The 19,946-nt window shown below is 49.2% G+C and overlaps 1 protein-coding gene across 6 annotated transcripts in view; it reads left to right on the top strand.

The window, feature by feature from the left end:
- The window catches only part of LOC142249007 (cytosolic carboxypeptidase 6-like), a 2,064,630-nt gene that overhangs the window by 982,473 nt on the left and 1,062,211 nt on the right, over nt 1-19,946 (top strand). For all 6 annotated transcript variants that reach the window (XM_075320539.1, XM_075320540.1, XM_075320543.1 and 3 more), the window contains one exon: nt 2,644-2,860. In XM_075320539.1, the coding sequence (XP_075176654.1) occupies nt 2,644-2,860 (217 nt within the window). The remainder of the gene's footprint in view (nt 1-2,643; nt 2,861-19,946) is intronic.

Below are 19,946 nucleotides of genomic sequence, written 5' to 3'. Positions count from 1 at the left end.
TGGGAGCATGAGATAAGAAATGTCCTCAGAACCTGTCTCCTTTGTTTGGCTCAGTCCCTGCTTTCTGCTTACAAGGATAACTATGTCTGGAAGCTACACTATGCATTACACAGGCAGATAAATGGAAGGTGTCGAGTAAAATTAAAGCTTTCAGTGCCAATTTCCTAAACCAATATTTACATTCCGAACGCAGCTGGGTTACAACCTGCATTTCCCCAGTCATGACTGAGAGCCGCACGATCCGCTGACTCAGAGGACACCGATCCTGACTATTTAAACACATAAAAAAACAAATCAAAATCTCCTTTATTCAGCAGGTCTGTGCATTATACACCAAGCTTATGGGAATAATCCAAGTACAGCCGCCACTAGCATCCCGTCATTGGAAATGCATCCGCGGTAATACATGACCTCGTTATCAGGTTGCTCATTAAGATGATGATGTTTTACTTCTTTGGAAATAAATTAACATTTGCGATGTGAATATCTAGTGTAGGGAAACAATTTGTGTGGAAATCCCCTTATTAAAAAGAAGAAATCAGAAAAGCAATGCACTCTGTAATTATCACGGGTGATAGACAGTCATGTGGTTTCTGGCCATAGAAGGTCACAGCGTTTGGCTGTGCAGAATGCTCCCTGACTTTCCATTGTTCCGGCTGTCAGTATTCATTGGTGTAGGTAGCTTTCCTGCTGGATTCATCTCTCCCCCTTTAGGACCCAGTAAGAGCTTAACTTCCATCCAGCTGCTGATCATCAGTATTCTCTTGGTGCTTAAATACTCCCATCTTCCCTAGACTGGTGCTGGTGATATTATTCAGTTCATTCTAGGTCTGGTTGCAAGCAGGTGGCTTGTACTCATTTGCGGTATCATTGCTGAACTCCTGCCTGAGTCATCTGTGGATAAGTAGTTCATGCTTTTTCTCCCCCCATGTGTCCTCCTTGTGTCTTCCTTTGTAGGGGTGACAAAAAGCTCAGCCCACCCGTTCCCTATTTAGGGACAGCAGTAGGGATACCTAGGGTCAGGTATCTGGCTCAGAGTATGGGTGCGGTGAGGGACCCCACGGACCAACAGTAGGTTCCCCGTACCTAGAGTGACAGTAATTTCTTAGTGAGGGATCCAAGAGGGTAGTGAATAGCAATAGGATTCATTGTGCCTCTTCATGCCCTACACTTTGCATATTAGTTTTGCCAGGTGTGTTCTTTTAAGATTTTAATACTTCAACAAATAAACTTTATTAAAGGAGCCTATGTTCTAATACAAAGCTGCCCAAGGCTACAGATAGAGGAGTTCACAACTGGCAGACCATGTTCTAAGGTAGATTTCCCATCCGGGCGTTGCTTATCTTTGTACAGAAAATTATGCATTTAATAGATACTCTATCAAAATAGGAAAACTTAATTGACAAAATGTCTTGCATCACTGCACCTTCCTAACAGTGTATATCCCAAATGTGTCATGGCCTGATATGATCTCAGAGGGATCTGGGATAAGAAGGGCACAGCGTATTGTGGATTGCAGATCCGCTTAAGTGCCCGCTGGTCATTTACCCTGAGTTGGAGTGTATTAAATTCCATAGGCACTAAAGGGGTTAAGGTTCCTTTCTATCCTTCAGTGATCTAACAAGTACTGTGGTTGTAACCTCAGTTGCACCCATCTGCTATAAATATGCACTCCTCACTCCTCTCTATGCCGTCTACAGCTCATTAGTTGGATGTCCATGTTGAAGGAACTTGTCTCTGCATAGCTGGGGTGTTATTACTGTTGCAGCTGCGAAGTTCCTGTTAAAGAAACTCTGGAGTGCTCTTTGTTGTGTCGTTACAGACCTGTTTGTCTTACCTACCTTGTGTTGCCTTATTTGCAGTGGCGCAGTTAGCGTATCACTAGCCTTCACTAGTCAGGGTGAGTTCAGGGCCCTTAGCCTAGACATGTGATGGTTTAGAGGGGGAGGGATGTTAGGGAGTGCAGGGATCAGCCTCAGGTGAGTGTTAGGAAGTGACCCCGCTCCTCTCTCCCTAGCTACAGGGCCTTCTGTTATATTGTGTTTCCTTTGTGTTGCGTCGCTTGCCCCTGGTGTAAAACTACCTAGGTGTTCATGCTGTGTTGCACCATTCACTGGGAGACCACTCATACCTGGCATGAATCATCAGCAGCATCATCAGCAGAATCATCAGCTGGGTTACTATGCGCCTGTAAGTGTGAACGGAGCCCTATGCAAGCCACTAGTGTGCAATTTTACCATCCAGCGAGCACCCCCTCCATATTCTGGAGTTGTGTGAGTGATTTTCTCCTCTTTCACCCGTGATACTTCCATCTATTGGGTGTTTCGCTGCACCCTGTTAGTGCATTTGTTTTTGTTGGCCTGAGCAGTTCACCACTGCTTTATCCTGCTGTGAGTATTCTTAAGTGAGAAAACTGACCCTAAGTCTGTCCTTATGCACGTGACAAACAGTTAACACAGCTCCTTCTGATATCCTCTCAATGTATTTCCTTAGCATAAGCCTGCAGCTGTTTTATATTCCAAGGCCCTCTTGAAAACTGTAAGCAAATAGTGTTTAAGTTATTTGTATAAATATTTCCCCATGAGCCATGCCTATTGTGAAACCAAATTACAATTTACACTCTGTTCCTTTATTTCTTTGTAGGCAGAGGCTGCCTTCCAAAAATGTCTACTACTATCGGTGCCCGGATCATCGCAAAAACTATGTCATGTCTTTTGCCTTTTGCTTTGACCGAGAAGATGATGTTTACCAGTTTGCTTACTGTTACCCGTACACATACACTCGCCTGCAGCACTACTTAGAAAACCTCGACAGACTGAATCTGGACTACGTTCACAGAGAGCTGCTTGGCTTAAGTGTGGTGAGTACCTATGGCCAACTATTATTTTTTGTGTACTTTTATTGTTGTATTATAACTTCACTTTTACATAAAAATAAAGAATTAGAGATCATAAAAGAAGTCAAATAAGCCTGATGGAAAAATAAAGTAATACAATTATTTCATCAGAGGGATCATTTGATCGGAAATTATCTAACTGTAAAGAGTTTTTCCCACCAAAACCGTTGTCATGAAACATTGACTCCAGTGGTCCAACCATTGGGGTTCTCATCAATCGCTAGAATGGGAGTGTAGGCTGTGCCTCTATGGTCCAGTTACTAATAACCTCAATTTTACACATTGGTCATAAATTTTATGGTAGTTCTGTGCCGTAAGGGGTCAGTTGATTTGAATGTAGCTGCAGCTGTAGTGGTGAGGACCATGTTATAATATTATTCTAGGTGCTCTGCCAAAGATTTAGTAGCCCAAACCGCTAAAATAATTTGATCTTTCCCTATAGTAACCACATGTTCATGTACCCACCATTACCAGTCAAACAATAACCAAACAATCAGAGCATGGGCTTTCCCCTCCCCTATACGCAGATATGGTGTCATGCCTCGGGTTTGGTACTCGATCTGGTGACCTTGCGCTGTGTGGTTAGACTCCTAGGTCAGTCCTTTTCCAAATGCTGATGGTCTTTTACGTTAGCTTCTCCCCTTTTGGTTTGCAATTATGAGTTGTTCTCACTTGCTCATTTTCTCTGTCCTATCACATTCCAGGTGGGGCTACTTATACTCTCCTGATACCAGCCTTCTCTGGGGCTATATTCCTACTATGAAGTTCCAGTCCCGCTGCTAGGGATTTCTCTCTGTTACACAGAAACCATTTTGGTATTTGCTTGATGCTTTTTCATCTATCCTACCTATACCTTTCTCCTGTTTGCTGTTAGGTTTGTAGGGGGCTACCCTAGCTTGCATTTGCTATTTCACCTTTTCCACTTGTGCACATGTTTTATGCTTCGCCACCTTGGGTCCCTGCCTATCTTTGTACACTTTTCTTATCTTGGTTCATAGTGAGTTGCAACCTGCCCTCTGGATCTTCAGAAGGTACAAGAAACAACTCGATGGCCTTTCGGCAGACAGGTCCGCGTTTGGATTTCTAGTGTTGCGGCTAGGTATATTCCAGCCAGGGCAGGACTGACCAGGGGCTGTGCAGCTAGGGATACTATTCTTTACTGGAACCAGTAAGGTGCAGAGGTGACTGCATTGATACACTTTATTTCCCTTTTACCCATTTTGGAATACTTATGAGCATAACACAGGGAAAGTCTGTAACACAGATAGCTTGTAAATAGAATCGATTCTTGCCAAGCAGCAATGAAAAGAAGATTCTTAGGAAGCTTAAACTAGGCAGTTAAAACAGCCCTGCAGCAGGGTGTTTGAAAGAGAAGGGAAAATAAGGTAATGAAGTAACTTACGAACGTAACTTTGCAAAATCTAATCAATCAGTTTAAATTTAAGAATTTAATTATTTCCTAATTTATTTTTATTTTTTTAGCAATAACATATTATAGAGCACTTTACAGATATTATTTTCATTGTTCCCACTGGTTCTTACAATCTACATTCCCTATCAGAATGTCTTTAGTGTGGGAAAAAAAATAGAGGAACCTGAGAAAACCAAAGGAGAACAGACAAATGTCTTGCAAATGTTGTCCTTGGTGAGATTTGAACCACTGACTGCTAAACAGCAGTTCTAACCACTGAGCCACCGTACTGCCCATAGAATTGAAACTAGAAGTTTCCATCGACTATTTAAGAAAACACATCTGCAGGTTTTTCCCTCCGCTCTCTATACAGACACATCTGCAGGTTTTTCCCTCCACTCTCTATAGAGACACATCTACAGGTTTTTCCCTCCGCTCTCTATAAAGACACATCTGCAGGTTTTCCCCCCGCTCTGTATACAGACACATCTGCAGGTTTATACCTCCGCTCTCTATAAAGACACATCTGCAGGTTTTACCCGCACTCTCTATACAGACACATCTGCAGGTTTTCCCCCCGCTCTGTATACAGACACATCTGCAGGTTTTTCTCATTCGCTGACATGAAATCAGAATAAATCTTTCCCATTTTAGGTCAAATAGAAACCAAAATTATTTATATTTGCCAAATGCCAGAATAATGAGAGAGAGAATATTTTCAGGCATTTTTCTTCCTTTCTGCACAGTGACGTTCCCTCCATGTCATTAGTGTTTGGTGGCATTGCCTTTACACTGTGTGACTTGGGTGTGATGTTTTGGATCCTTCCAGAAACTTCTTACAATAGTTGGTGGAATTTGGGCCGATTCCGCCTGACAGATCTGGTGGAGCTGAGCCATGTTTGTAGGTCGCCGCTCGCTGCGGCCTTTTCAGCTTTGCCCATAAATTTTCAATAGGACTGAGATCAGGGCTTTGTGATGGCCACTCCAAAACATTGACTTTGTTATCCTTAAGCCACTTTGTAAGCAGTTTGGTAGTAGCTTCGGGTCATTGTCTATTTGGGCGATCCATTTCCGCCCAAGCTTTAAGTTCCTGGCTGATGTCTTGAGTTGTTGCTTCAGTATTGCCACATAATCTTCTTTCCTTTTGATGCAATCTATTTTGTGAAGTCACCAGTCCCTCCCGCAGCAAAACAACCCCACAACATGATGCTGCCACCCCCGTGTCTCACAGTTGGGATGGTGTTCTTAAGCTTCAAAAACTCCAAACCTAACAATGGCCAAACAGTTCAATTTCAGTTTCGTCACACCACAGGACATGTCTCCAAAAATCAAGGTCTTTGTTCCATTGTGCATTTAGTAACACTAGTCTGGCTTTTTCCGTTTCTTTTGGAGTAATGGCTTTTTCCTGGCAGAGCGGCCTTTCAGCCCATGTTGATGCAGGACTCGTTCCACTCTGGTTAATGACACAATGTTACCAGCTTCCTCCAGCATCTTCACAAGGTCTTTTGCTTTTGTTCTTGGGTTGATATGCACATGTCTGACCAAAGCACGTTCACCTCTGGTGCACAGAATCTGTCTCCTTCCTGAGTGGTATGATGGCTGGACATACCCTTCTTCTTTATACTTGTGTACAACTGTTTGTACAGATGAATGAAGCACCTTCAGGTATCTGGAAATTGCACCCAAGGATGAAGCAGACTTGTGCAAGTCAAATTTCTTTTGATTTTCCCATGATGCTACACAAAGAATCCGTGTGTTTCAGGTGCACATTAAAACACATCAACTGTTGTGTCTCTAATTAACTCAGATGTTGCTAATAAACCTATCAGAAGCTTTCAAAGACATGACATCATCATATGGGCGGTCCCATATTGTTTAAAGGCATATTATTCTTAGTGTATGGAAACTTTTGACTGCAGAAAGTAATAAAATACCTTAAAACATTCTATCTCTCTCTCTCATTATTTTGGCATTTAGAAAATATAAAAAATGTTAGTTCATGAATCATAATTGACCTAAAATGGGAAACATTTATTCTGATTTCATGTCAGATAGTGACAAAAACATGCATGTGTCTGTATAGAGAGCGGAGGGAAAAACCTGCAGATGTGTCTTTATAGAAAGAGGAGTGAAAAACTTGCAGATGTGTCTGTATAGAGAGCAGAGGGAAAAACCTGCAGATTTGTCATTATAGAGAGTGGAGTGAAAAACCCGAAGATGTGTCTTTATAGAGAGCAGAGGGAAAAGCTTGCAGATATGTCTGTATAGAGAATGGAGTGAAAAACCTGCAGATGTGTCTTCATAGAGAGTGGAGGGAAAAACCTGCTGATGTGCCTGTATAGAGAACAGAGTGAAAAACCTGCAGATGTGTCTTTATAGAGAGCGGAGGGAAAAACCCAAAGATGTGTCTTTATAGAGAGCGGAGGGAAAAACCTGCAGATATGTCTGTATAGAGAGCAGAGGGGAAGGCCTGCAGATCTGTCTGTATAGAGAGCGGAGGGAAAAACCTGCAGATGTGTCTTTATAGAAAGCGGAGGGAAAAACCTGAAGATGTGTCAGTATAGAGAACAGAGGGAAAAACCTGCAGATGTGTCTTTTTTTAGATAGTTTATGTAAACTTCTGGTTCCAACTGTATATCCAGTACCATACATTATTAGAACATGTTAGCAAAATGTCACATCCCCTCTTCATGCGACTTCTGCTTTGATCACCAGGCGCCGTCGTATTTCTGCCATGGGCAATGCTGGTGATAGGGGAGGAGTCAGTGGCTCTGGTGGGTGAAGGCTCCGCCCATCCACTAAGCTGGGTTTCCCTGGAACCTGCAGTACCACTGGCTGACTGTGGTGGTCTTTGTCTTCCAGCTGAAGTTACAACCTTTCAGCTACAGCCAATGGGAAGACACCACACCCTTCTTATTCCCCCTCCTGTCTGCTGGTCACCGCCAGATATAGAGTCTGGTTTATCCTGCTTGTCTCTGGATCCCACTCTGTTCTGAATATTGATCCCTGTGTATTGACCTCTGCCTGTTCTCTGACTACCCTTCTGCTGCCATTTCCGGTTTTGACCTCTGCCTGTTCTCTGACTACCCTTCTGCTGCCATTTCCGGTTTTGACCTCTGCCTGGTTTCCTGACTACATCCTTGTCTGCCGATTTTTTTTTCCCTTTTCTGTATCTCCTGGTTTGACCCTGCCTGACTACTACTCTCCTCTGGACTGCAGATAGCTATTTCCGGGCCCTGTAGTAATTACAAATCCCTGTATAGGGATTAAAGGGTTTCAGAGTTCTTGGGAACCTTCTTAGAGGGTGGCTTGCCTCTAGTCTGTCCATGACAGCCATCCTGAGACTCCAGGCAGACTTTACACGAAACCTTCAACAAGATGCAATTCACATTACAACCACTGGGTGGCCACATATAGCATAAACATCTCCCATATTGCAAAATTATATTTTATACCTGCCCCTAAACCCCAGAAAACTGGGCACATGCCGTTAACCCCTTCCTATCTGTGACCCTCCTACAGTTTTGGCTCCATGTTTTTTTTTCTCAGGGGTATTATACTGTCGCCTGATCTGTCTATCCGTACGGCATTGTAGCAAGGGACAATCCTGTATTTTTCGTGCAGAAATCAGACAGACGCTCTGCTTTCTCAGTACAATACAGGCTGTAGTTGTTTCGTGCTATGTAATAGGATGAAACCCGTAATGAACGGTGCCGATAACATCGCACATCACTTTGAATTTCAGCTAAATATTCTCACAATGCCGCTCCTGTGAAATCCCCCTGCATTTCCCTCCTAGACGGAGAGTATTTAAAATGATAAAAGATAATTATATCACATCCCCGTCTGCGTCTCTGCTGCTGATTGTGTGGTGACAGGCTCTGTCAAAATGGTAAAAAGCAAAGAAGGAGCAGTCAGAACATGTGTTACCGTGTAAAGAAGACGGAGGGGAGCTGTGCACTCACATCCCCCTCCCCTACCTGACGCACTGCATTATGGGTCTGGATTTGTCATTTTCGGTTGTGGGGGTCAAATTAGGCAACCCAAATAATTCATTACGGGTAGAGTGGTTGTTTTTTGGTCATATGTGTGAATGGCCAGCCTGGCGGTGCAATGTTACCTTCTAGCCGTGGATTCCAGTCCGACCATGATCAATACCTGCGTGGAGTTGTGTGTTCTCGCGGAGCTGCTTTTCCTGGTATCAGTCTGATTCTTTTCCAAAGACTACACTTCTCAGATTGAAAATAACCAGCACAAGCTCTGTACAGCAATAGAGTCAAGTCATGCTATAGGATTTCAGCTCTGAAGGCTGCCACACTATTAATGTAGCTCTTTTTACACGAGCGTATGAATCGGAGGAGTGCAAAGCGAGAAAATCTGGCATTGCACTCAGACCAATGTTATTCAATGAGGGAGAGCAGATGATTAGCTTTTTTCTCATCCAGATTCTGATATTGTCAGTGAGAGCCGTGTCATCCGCACCCATACAAGTCTATGGGTGTGAGTGAAACATTGGTCTGCACTCCGATGACATCCCAGTGCAGTGCGATAATCACATCAGCTGCCAATGGAGGAGATGGAGAGATTAGTCCCTCCCTCTCCTCTGCAGCCATGATCTGATTGCAGGATTAGATCACAGTTGCATGACACTCGGCTCATGCTGGCAGCACAGCAGGAGCCAAGGGTCATTAGCATAACGCATGCACTCAAATCGGAGGCCATACCATCGTGTGAATCCAGCCAAATACTCAGGATTGGTGAATCATGATTGAAAATTCTTTTTTGTAGATGCTCACTTTTTATATACCGTATTTTTCATTTTATAAGATGCACCGGATTATAAGACTCACCCCAAATTTGGAGAAAGAAAAAAGGCAAAAAAAAATGGGGTTGAAAATGGGATCTGTCTTACAATAATTGTATCTTACTGGGGAAGGGGGGGGTGTCAGCAGTGGTGGAGTGGAGTCAAAAGAGGCATGGGTGGTAGAGTAGGGTGATGCTGCAAACGGTGCAGCAAGTGCTCCTGCTATGCTCGCTGCATGGCAGGAGCTATCAAGAAAATGTTGGCAGTGCGGGTTTCAAAGAAATGATTCCCACAGTCAGCGCATGCACAGAATTGAGCTCTCGGCTCAATGGGGAGCCAAGATATCATCTGCACATGCGCCACCTCCAGGCACCAATTTCCTTAAATCTGCTGCAGGGAGATCAATGGGCCAGAAGCATTGCGTGCACAGATGAGATCTTGGCTGTCATTGAGCCAAGAGCTCAATATACGCATGCACCAACTTTGGGCTCCATTTCTTTGAATCCCACACCGCTGATACTTTCCTCTCTGGATGGCTCCTGCCTCACACCTCATGCAGTACTGCCCGCAGCACCGCCTGCACCACCACCCACAGCACCACCCGCAGCACCGCCCTCAGCACCACCCGCAGCACCGCCCGCAGCACCACCCGCAGCACCACCCGCAGCACCGCCCGCAGCACCACCCGCAGCACCGCCTGCAGCACCGCCCGCACCACCGCCCTACTCCTCCTCCAGACCTGACTCCTGTGACCCCTCTCCACCCCCCCAGTAAGCTACAGCTGGATTATAGGACGCACCCCCCCATTTTTCTACCAAATTTTTGGGAGGAAAAGTGCATCTTATGATCCAAAAAATATGGTACTCGCCTTAACATTGAATTTGCAACACCAAGAAGGAAAAGTCATGGAATTATGATAATGAAGTTCAGACACCATGGTAGTGCGTTTTAGGTGACACAGGCTGTTCAAAGAAGTATTAACAAAATGCAGCCAGGCATTGTTGTGTTAAAAAACAGCTCCTGGGCCGCACCACTGGCTCCATGGCCACATCAAAGTAAGGTGAAGCTGTTAGTGGACCTGGAGTTGTGAAGCCCCACAGGTGTTGTGTCGGTGCATACCTTCAGGGACTCCACGTAGCTGGTTCTGGTCACAGGTAGGGAATCTTCGGTTTTGATCGTGACGCCACTCTCAGTATTGCGGTCAGTGGGGACCGCCACTGCAAGTTAGGGGACGCCTGGGGCTGATGGTGGGTGCAGTCGGATGTAGTAGCCTCCTGAGAGTGAGGCAAGCCCCAGGGCCCTGTGTAGGTTTGTAGTACCACAAGTCGCAGAATGACTCACACAGGCAGAACTGTCTTTCAAGGGCTTTACTCACATTTGATGGCAGGGTGAGTAGCCCGGGCGTAGCTGGGATGAACCAGATGGGAACCAGGTATCCTTCCGGCTGACTTTATGAGGGTGACCACTGACTCGCCTTCCTTAGCCCTTGGTGGTTTGGGGTGACCCCGACTTTGAGTCCCTATGGGGGTCACCCAGGGAAGATGCTGCAGCCTCTCTCCCCCTTTTGTTTGCCGTTTGCTTGTTCCCCGGACCAGGCCACTCCAGCTGCTTGCCTCCTGTGACCTATGGGCCCTCACTGCGGTTACGTGGCTGCGGCTTTTGTGGTGTTGTGGTGTGGGCTTTGAGAGCCCCACACCGGCAGGTTTAGCAGAAGAAAGCTGGATCTATCTTCGCTTCGGGATCTGCCGCCCGGTTGGGCCTGGTGCTCTCTAGCAGTCTCCTTACTTCCCACTCCGTGCTTTCCCTCTAGCTGAAGCTGGCTTTCAGGTAGCACTCCTAGTTGACCGTTCTCCCCCGTCAGTAGCCACTGTGCGGGCGCTGTTAGACAGCAACAGCCCCACAGGTCTGCTCCTCCCTGAGCCCTATGGAGTTCTCTGCTCTAACTGACTCACTGCTCCTCCTCTCCTGTTCTTGCCTACGCCACCTAGCAACCAGACTCTCCACCACACCCCTTGAGAGGAGATGGAGGCTTTTGACCCCCTGCCACTATTCCAGTGGAGGTATAGGCTTTGCCCCCTCCTGGGATCCCCAGGGGTCCTCTCATGGGTACATGTGTGAGACCTGATCACTATGCGCCTGTGTACCACACCCCAGTCAGCCTTCTGGATTACCTGTATTGTACTGTCCCCAGCATGGGTGCAGTACTCAGTGGTGCCTGACCAGGTCAGGGGCGCCACATTCCCCCTTAGTTATCACCAGCACGTCCTCGGGCTGCAAGACAACATTTTAAAATGCATAAAACATTAAAACATGTAAAACATTTTTAAAAGCACCAGGTACCATACATCACCACCCTCCACCCACAAGTCCGTTAACCCACCCAAAACCCTTTCACGTTGGCCGCGACTTCAGCCACTTCTGGCAGGATGTAGAGGCGGCCTACATGGGCTGGTGGTTTTCAGGGTATACCTGGCCTGGTGGATCTGCGCCTTCAGCCTCTTCTGGCAGGATGCAGAGACGGCCTCCACAGTTGGTGCTGACCAGGTACCCTCTTTGTGGTGGTGAGCCAAGGCCCCATAAACAGGCGTGCTCTCTGGTTGCAGGTGAGCCAAGGCCCTATATACGGACGGGCTCCTCCTGGTTGCAGACGAGCCAAGCCCCTAAACAGGCTGACTCTGGTGGCGGTGGTGCCCTCTGGTGTAACTATTTACACTGCGAGAGTTTGTGGCTATAGCCAGTTCATAGCCTTAAGGTTTATGGTTTTCTCACAATAGTTTTTGTGGGCACATACTTGAACTTGAGAACGTTGCAAACCAAAACTTTTCAAAACTTTAACTTCTGTACTTCTTTCTTTACTTTACTCTACTCCTCTTTACCAGGGCTTGAGCCTGTATGGCGGTGGCACCTGCTGCTTTCCTGCTCTTTATCGTCGTCTGTGGTCGTCTCATCCGTAGGTTCTTTTTCTCTGCTTGGTCTTCCTTCTCTTTCTTTAGGACTTGGTGTTACGTCCAGGGCATACAATCCTCTTTCACCTTGATGCATAGTAAACTGGACTGAATCTCCCATCTTTAGATTTCTGCCAGGGTGTCCTCGAGGCAGATGAGCTCTCACATCTCTTCTGTTGACAAATATCCCTTCTTTGATACCAGGTGCTACGATGAATCCGTATCCACTTCTCAGATTAAAATCCTCCACTACTCCTCTGAAAAGGGGTCCTCTGGCCTGGGCTTTGGACCTTCTCAGGGACCGTTTTTCTTGTAGGTCTCTGGCCGTGACTTCTCTCTGCTCTGGGGATGGCGGTGCAGGGGACAGTTGCGTTCTGTTGCGGTGTGTCTTACGGGCTGGATTCTGTAGGGTGCAGCTCACAAACTCCCAGGTAAGGCTTTTGGGCAGTTCTTCTTCTGCAGATGGTGTCAGATCTTCCTCATCCCAGCGAGAATAGGGCAGCATCTCTGGCTCTGGGTATGGCTCTGGATATGGCTCTGGAGTCAGCCCCTCAACCTCCTGGCCTCCTCCCCCCCTTAGTTCTTCCTGGCACTCCTTGGGTAGCAGTGCTGGGGATGGACTTCTTTCTGCCGGCCCAGGTGGGGAACTCTTTGCCGTGGTTGCTGCAGGAGCTGTCGGGATACTCTTTGGGGTGTGCGGAGGGAGCATGTACCGCTCCACCATCTCCCGTGGGAACTTAGCTTCCAGGTCGGCTTTTAGCTGCCAGTACGCGGAGTCCTCACCTACCAGGGATTGCCTAGCAGGGACTTCCTGAACCTGGGGAGCCTTGTCTGCTCTGGCCTTGCAGGCCGGGGTAAATGGTACGTCAGCCTTGTCTTGGCGGGCCGCGCCTGGCATGGCGGCGGCCTGGTCTTGGCGGGCCGCGCCTGGCATGGCGGCGGCCTGGTCTTGGCGGGCCGCGCCTGGCATGGCGGCGGCCTGGTCTTGGCGGGCCGCGCCTGGCATGGCGGCGGCCTGGTCTTGGCGGGCCGCGCCCTGTATGGCGGCGGCCTGGATCGGCGTCGCAGCTGCGATGGGGTCTGTGCAGGCTGGGCTGGGCATCGCTGCAGGGACCGGGTCTTGGTGGGCCGAGCAGGGCATCGCTGCGGCGGCCGGGGCTTGGCGGGCCGAGCAGGGCATCGTTGCGGCGGCCTGGGCTTGGCGGGCCGAGCAGGGCATCGCTGCGGCGGCCGGGGCTTGGCGGGCCGCACCTGGCGTGGCTGCGGCCTGGTTCAGCGTCGCCGCGCCGGGCGCCTCTTCAGGGACCGCGGGCGTGGCCGTAGGGGTCGGGGCACTTGCGCTAGCCGGGGCATCACTCGACTCACCCATCGTTGGCAGCATCGGGGTCTGAGTTGTCACCGCCCGATCTGGCACTCGGTGCGCGGCTCTCTCCTCGTAGGCCCGAACCGCCGCGGTCATCCATAGGAACTCCTCGCGTCCCTCTCTGATCAGCCTTCCGACCCTGGCTTCCAGTTGATCGCAGAACTCAGCAAGCTCCCGACACCACCAGGCAGCGGAGCCTGGCTCTGGGTCTCTGCACTCAGACGCCATTTTCCCTAGCAAGCTGCTGGCTTCTCTTCTGCTCCGCCGTCTCCGGACGCTTCCGCTCTCTTTGCTGGCAAGCTCAGAACTCTGCAGGGGATCTCTGGGTAGCCACACCTCTTCGTGGGCGGTAACTTCTTCCAGCGCGGGCTGCTGTTGTTTTTCAGCGCGCTTTTCATGGTGGCAATATGGCGGCGCTTCCAATTTTTCAAGCGGACCGCCTAGGCACATGGTCACCTGTCTGAACAGGTCTAGTCCTTATCCTGTTCGTGACGCCAGATGTGAAGCCCCACAGGTGTTGTGTCGGTGCATACCTTCAGGGACTCCACGTAGCTGGTTCTGGTCACAGGTAGGGAATCTTCGGTTTTGATCGTGACGCCACTCTCAGTATTGCGGTCAGTGGGGACCGCCACTGCAAGTTAGGGGACGCCTGGGGCTGATGGTGGGTGCAGTCGGATGTAGTAGCCTCCTGAGAGTGAGGCAAGCCCCAGGGCCCTGTGTAGGTTTGTAGTACCACAAGTCGCAGAATGACTCACACAGGCAGAACTGTCTTTCAAGGGCTTTACTCACATTTGATGGCAGGGTGAGTAGCCCGGGCGTAGCTGGGATGAACCAGATGGGAACCAGGTATCCTTCCGGCTGACTTTATGAGGGTGACCACTGACTCGCCTTCCTTAGCCCTTGGTGGTTTGGGGTGACCCCGACTTTGAGTCCCTATGGGGGTCACCCAGGGAAGATGCTGCAGCCTCTCTCCCCCTTTTGTTTGCCGTTTGCTTGTTCCCCGGACCAGGCCACTCCAGCTGCTTGCCTCCTGTGACCTATGGGCCCTCACTGCGGTTACGTGGCTGCGGCTTTTGTGGTGTTGTGGTGTGGGCTTTGAGAGCCCCACACCGGCAGGTTTAGCAGAAGAAAGCTGGATCTATCTTCGCTTCGGGATCTGCCGCCCGGTTGGGCCTGGTGCTCTCTAGCAGTCTCCTTACTTCCCACTCCGTGCTTTCCCTCTAGCTGAAGCTGGCTTTCAGGTAGCACTCCTAGTTGACCGTTCTCCCCCGTCAGTAGCCACTGCGCGGGCGCTGTTAGACAGCAACAGCCCCACAGGTCTGCTCCTCCCTGAGCCCTATGGAGTTCTCTGCTCTAACTGACTCACTGCTCCTCCTCTCCTGTTCTTGCCTACGCCACCTAGCAACCAGACTCTCCACCACACCCCTTGAGAGGAGATGGAGGCTTTTGACCCCCTGCCACTATTCCAGTGGAGGTATAGGCTTTGCCCCCTCCTGGGATCCCCAGGGGTCCTCTCATGGGTACATGTGTGAGACCTGATCACTATGCGCCTGTGTACCACACCCCAGTCAGCCTTCTGGATTACCTGTATTGTACTGTCCCCAGCATGGGTGCAGTACTCAGTGGTGCCTGACCAGGTCAGGGGCGCCACAGAGTGACTAGAGGGTCCGTCTCCTGTACATTGTGCCCCCCCCCACCATAATTCCAGGAGCAGGACTTGTATGACCTTCCCTTGTGAAGGTTCATGATGACGCCTCCCACATGGTCTTGTCTAATGTAAAAAATGGCACCTAGTGATCCATTCTGTGCTTCCAGTGAGTTTGGATGTGACTTACTGAGCCTCAGCCACCAAACCGTGTCTACACAAACCATCGGAAGGTGTTTGCATGACACTGGGCTGCAAGCAAGATATCTAATGGCAGGTGCTTCAGTGACCTCCCTCCACCACTCACAAAGGCTACTATCATAGACTAGATTACATTTGTAGATAGCATTTCAATATACCATAGAGAGCACTAGATCCACTATTCACATTCACAATAGGTGATGTCACAGCCCACCTCCTCGTTCTGTATGAGGGATAACACCTCTATATACAGTAGATAACAGAGTCCACCATTCACAATAGGTGATGTCACAGCTCACCTCCTCCTCCTGTACAATGACTGATAACACCTCTATATACATTAGATAACACAGAATCCACGATTCACAATATGTAATGTCACAGCTCACCTCCTCCTTCTGTATAATGACTGATAATAACTCTATATTCAGTAGATAACAAAGAATTCAACATTCATAGTAGGTGATATCACAGCTCACCTCTTCCTCCTATACAATGACTGATAACACCTCTAAATACAGTAGATAACACAGGATCCACCATTCACAATAGATGATATCACAGCTGACCTCCTCCTCCTCCTGTACAATAACAGATAACACAGGGTGAACCATTCACAATAGGTGATGTTACAGCTCACCCCCTATGTGTCATAGTGGACCTCACATACCTAGGCATGGTCTAGCGCTGCATGAAACATTCAATCTGGAGGATGTATCGGGCATTGGTATCTCTAGGGTCTCCTTGGCGAGTACTATTATGTGACGCCCTGCCGAAACCAGGTAGTCACACGTTAGGCCCCCCGCATAACACCTTCTCTCACCTAAGTAACATACAGCCGACCTGAAACCCTAGTCACCTCCCTCAGGGCAAGACAGACACACCAGTGGGCGGGACCAGTCGGTTAGGGAACGCCCACCTAGGGGTCTAGACAGCAGTGGAGTTGAGTGCAGTTCTGTGTAGAGTTCACATGTAGAGGAGTGTGGGCTGGAGCTAGGTGGTGCCGGTCCCAGCCCCGCGCAGGTGAAAGCCGAGCATGAAGCAAGTGCTCCGTATTGGGAATGGCAGCGGCGTCAACAAGGAGATAGTGGCCCGGGAAAAGAGAAAGGCGGAGGTACTGTCCCGGACGTACACAGAAAAGGACCATCTCCGAAATGCCACTTTCCGGGTGAGGGGTCCGACACACCAAGGCCAGGTCCGGCACTTCAACGCCCAGAGAGGCTGGTGTTTCATATATGAGCTGGGCCTGGAGGCCGAGATCTTTATGTCCCGGAGGGATGTGTCCCCTCATCTGCCCGTGGGCCACCCAGAACGAGACCTAGAACCCGGAGAATTGGTCTCGTATACCCGACACTGCAGAGAGAGGGGGTTGTTTGCCCTTGATGTGAAGAAGTGGGTGAAAACGGGTGCCCAGCTGCGCACCCACCCCTCTCCGCCATCTTCACTTGATTGAATGTTAAGTTAGCGGTTCCCAGCTACCCCAGTTATGCAAGTCCCCGTTGGGACCATTTACAGTTAAAGTCCTATTTACAGTTCATGGACCATAGCTTTGGACTGGAAAGCCAACCCAAAAACTTTTGGGCCTTGTAAATAGTCCCTGACCAACCTTCTCACCTGCCGCAGTTTCTGGAGAGACTGATTGGAGGAAGGGCCTGTGGTAGAGTTGGCCGAGGCCCAGTCACCACCAAGACCGTTGACTACCCTCCAGGTCATTGGTCCCCTGGACGTTGGGCCCTTAAAAAGACTGCCAGGTAAGGAACTTTTTACCCGGCCCATACGGGCAACACCCGGACCTAACCTGGACTTTGGCAAAGGGTGCCAACCTGTGTTTTAGAGGTGGCATCAGGGCTAGGTTGTTTTGGGTGGGTGAGGTGAGAAGGACCCGACCCGGTCCGTCCCGGTTTTAAATGTCCAACGTTTAAGAAAAGTGCCTCCCGTAAGGGAAGAATGAGAATATACTTCGATGTACATATGTTATTATAATTGTAATTGTGTTTTCTACCTTTTTCTACAGTTGCTGTTAAAATAAATGTTGGTGGTCGGACAGCCCGTGGACGGTCTGTATTAAACCAAGGGGGAATGTGACGCCCTGGCGAAACCAGGTAGTCACACATTAGGCCCCCGCATAACACCTTCCCTCACCTAGGTAACATACAGCCGACCTGAGACCATAGTCACCCCCGTCAGGGCAAGACAGGCACACATGTGGGTGTTGAGTGCAGCTCTGTGTAGAGTTCAAGTGGAGAGGAGTGTGGGCTGGAGCTAGGTGTAGCTCCAGCGGAGAAGAAGTTCAAGTTGAACGGTGCCAGGGTCGGAGCCGTGGTGCCAGGGTCGGAGCCCTGGTGCCTTGGCTAGGTGGCAGATGGTGGTCTCTGTCAGTAGGAGACGGGAAGACGGCTCGGCAGACCCGAGGTGGACCGGAGAAGGGTTGGAGCCCACTGGTACTGACACCAGAGACCCAACCGGAAACCATGCACAGAGGGGGTACTCGGACCCTGAAGCCAGGACCGAAACCAGTGGCCTAGCTAATTAACCGATTGAGGGCAGGATTATAGGTCCTGTCCCAACCAAAGTCCCAAAAGCAGACAACTACCCACAGAGAGGGATAGGGCGACCGCCAGGGCCCATAGATCCCACGGGTCAGCATCAGCGGGCACGGCTCCTTAGTCACAGAAAAGCTGGGAGCGGACTCCTGAGTTCCAAACCAGGCAGCCCACAATACACAAACACAGTGCAGAGGAAAGGACAGCGACCACCAGCCCGGGTGAGCGGACCAGAGTACAACCGGCCACGGCGGCCGGCCACCAGCACCTTGGTTTACCAAAAGACTCGTGTGATTCATCCAATAGTGAGTAACCAACTATCCCCTGGTCCATCTGGGCGTGCGAGCCCCTGCCGTCGCCAAAACCTGCACAGAGACACTGGGCCCGGGGCAACCATCCCTACCCACGGAGGGGTTAACATCCGGCTGCCATTCCATCTCCCCCTGGGTATCCCACAACAGCAGCGGTGGTGTCCCACTTCACCACACACCGTGAGTGGCGTCACAGACATTCTACAATCAATCCCGTACAAATACAAACCCCCCTTTTTATTCGGAGTGTCCGCGGGTCCGGGGAACCCTCGAGCCGTACCGTAGGCCCCGGATCCAAGCAGCACCGGCTGCTGGCACGGGGCGGCACAATTACATCACAGTCCAGATTTAGAGGAATTGTTTCTGCGCATCGTACAAATTTTGGGATTTGTAGATTAGGACTTTTTGTCACAACCTAAAGCCCAAAGTCTATTGGCAAATCACATGTATCCTCATAGACAAAAGTGACTATAATTCCATTATACAATTACAATTTTATTGTATTTCAGAAGTTTTTCGTCATGTGTTTGCAGACTTTTCTTCGTCTTGCTGCCTCCGATCTAATACAATGCCAGGCTCACCCGTTTATTTGTGTTCCTTCCTTTGTAGTACAGTACATGAAAGCGGCTGTACTAAATAAAACAAAAATATAATTACAAATGTCTTTAAAGAAAAAAAAAATCTTTGATTATCACTGAACTATTTCTTCCTTTGAACGGCTTCCATTAAACTGCTGCAGTTTGTAACTTGCTGTCTCCGATCCCCGGGGAAATCAGCTTCTGTGCAGAGCGTTTCATTTGGGTTTTCTGACTTAACTTTCTGCCACAAAGTAACAACAACTTGTGCATCATCGCAGAGTGAAGGGCTACAGCGCTAATCAACATCAATGGCGCGCTGCTATGGCCACCTTAGGCTCGTGTATAATCACTCTGCAATGTGCAACCCACGGCAGGGGCAGAAAGAGGACACCGCAAGTCATGACGTATCTATAGGGATAAGCGGGTCTCCAATGTAAAACTTGCCCTTACCAACTGTACCTGAAATAATGAAACAGACTACGACTTTATTGCACGAATGGCCACAGCTTTATTTAACAGTATATATGTACCCAAACTCGTGGCTCCACATGCCACCCATTGATAACACATAACCTGTACATATATACTTATTCTCCACAAAACACACCTGATAGATCCGTCCGAGAGGCCAAACCATCATTCCTATCCCCCGGCCGTAACCTCCAACCGGCCCAGAGGACCACCTCGGCCGTGACCAACCGACCCGAGATGTGGGGTAATAACGTTCCATCGTTAATTACCCCTCCCCAGAACCTGCAGGACCTCCACCCACAAGTTCCCATCCAAACCGAAGCCACTCCCCCTGAGTGGCTTCATACCAACAAACCGACTGTCGGTACTTCCAACCTCTCTGAACGGACCTATCACCCCGCCACAGACCGGCCAAGTGACACCTTACTTGGCCCGGGCCCTCCACACCCCCATTGTTTGCTTTAGGCCATCCTTCAAAACCAACATCCACAAATCCAAACCTATGCCCGTGAGATGAACCCCATCTCGCCTCAAATAATGCTCGGTGGACTCCTCCAGCTCTCCCTGTCGGACCACCAATCCTCAATTTCGCGCTCCGACCCTGCCAATGCCCGGTTCAATTTTGTACCCGGGCCCTGTTAATATGATCCACCGACCTCGCGAAACGCCACTGCTTCCAGCTATGATACCGGACCCTACAATCAAAATACCAGGGAACGCCTTCCACAAATAAAACAAGTTAAACTTGATATCCCTCTTCAACTCTGTCGCCACCCTC

This window comes from Anomaloglossus baeobatrachus, chromosome 8 (genome assembly GCF_048569485.1).
Source record: "Anomaloglossus baeobatrachus isolate aAnoBae1 chromosome 8, aAnoBae1.hap1, whole genome shotgun sequence".
Classification (NCBI taxonomy): Eukaryota; Metazoa; Chordata; class Amphibia; order Anura; family Aromobatidae; genus Anomaloglossus; species Anomaloglossus baeobatrachus.
This window is presented reverse-complemented; position numbering and strand designations above follow the sequence as displayed.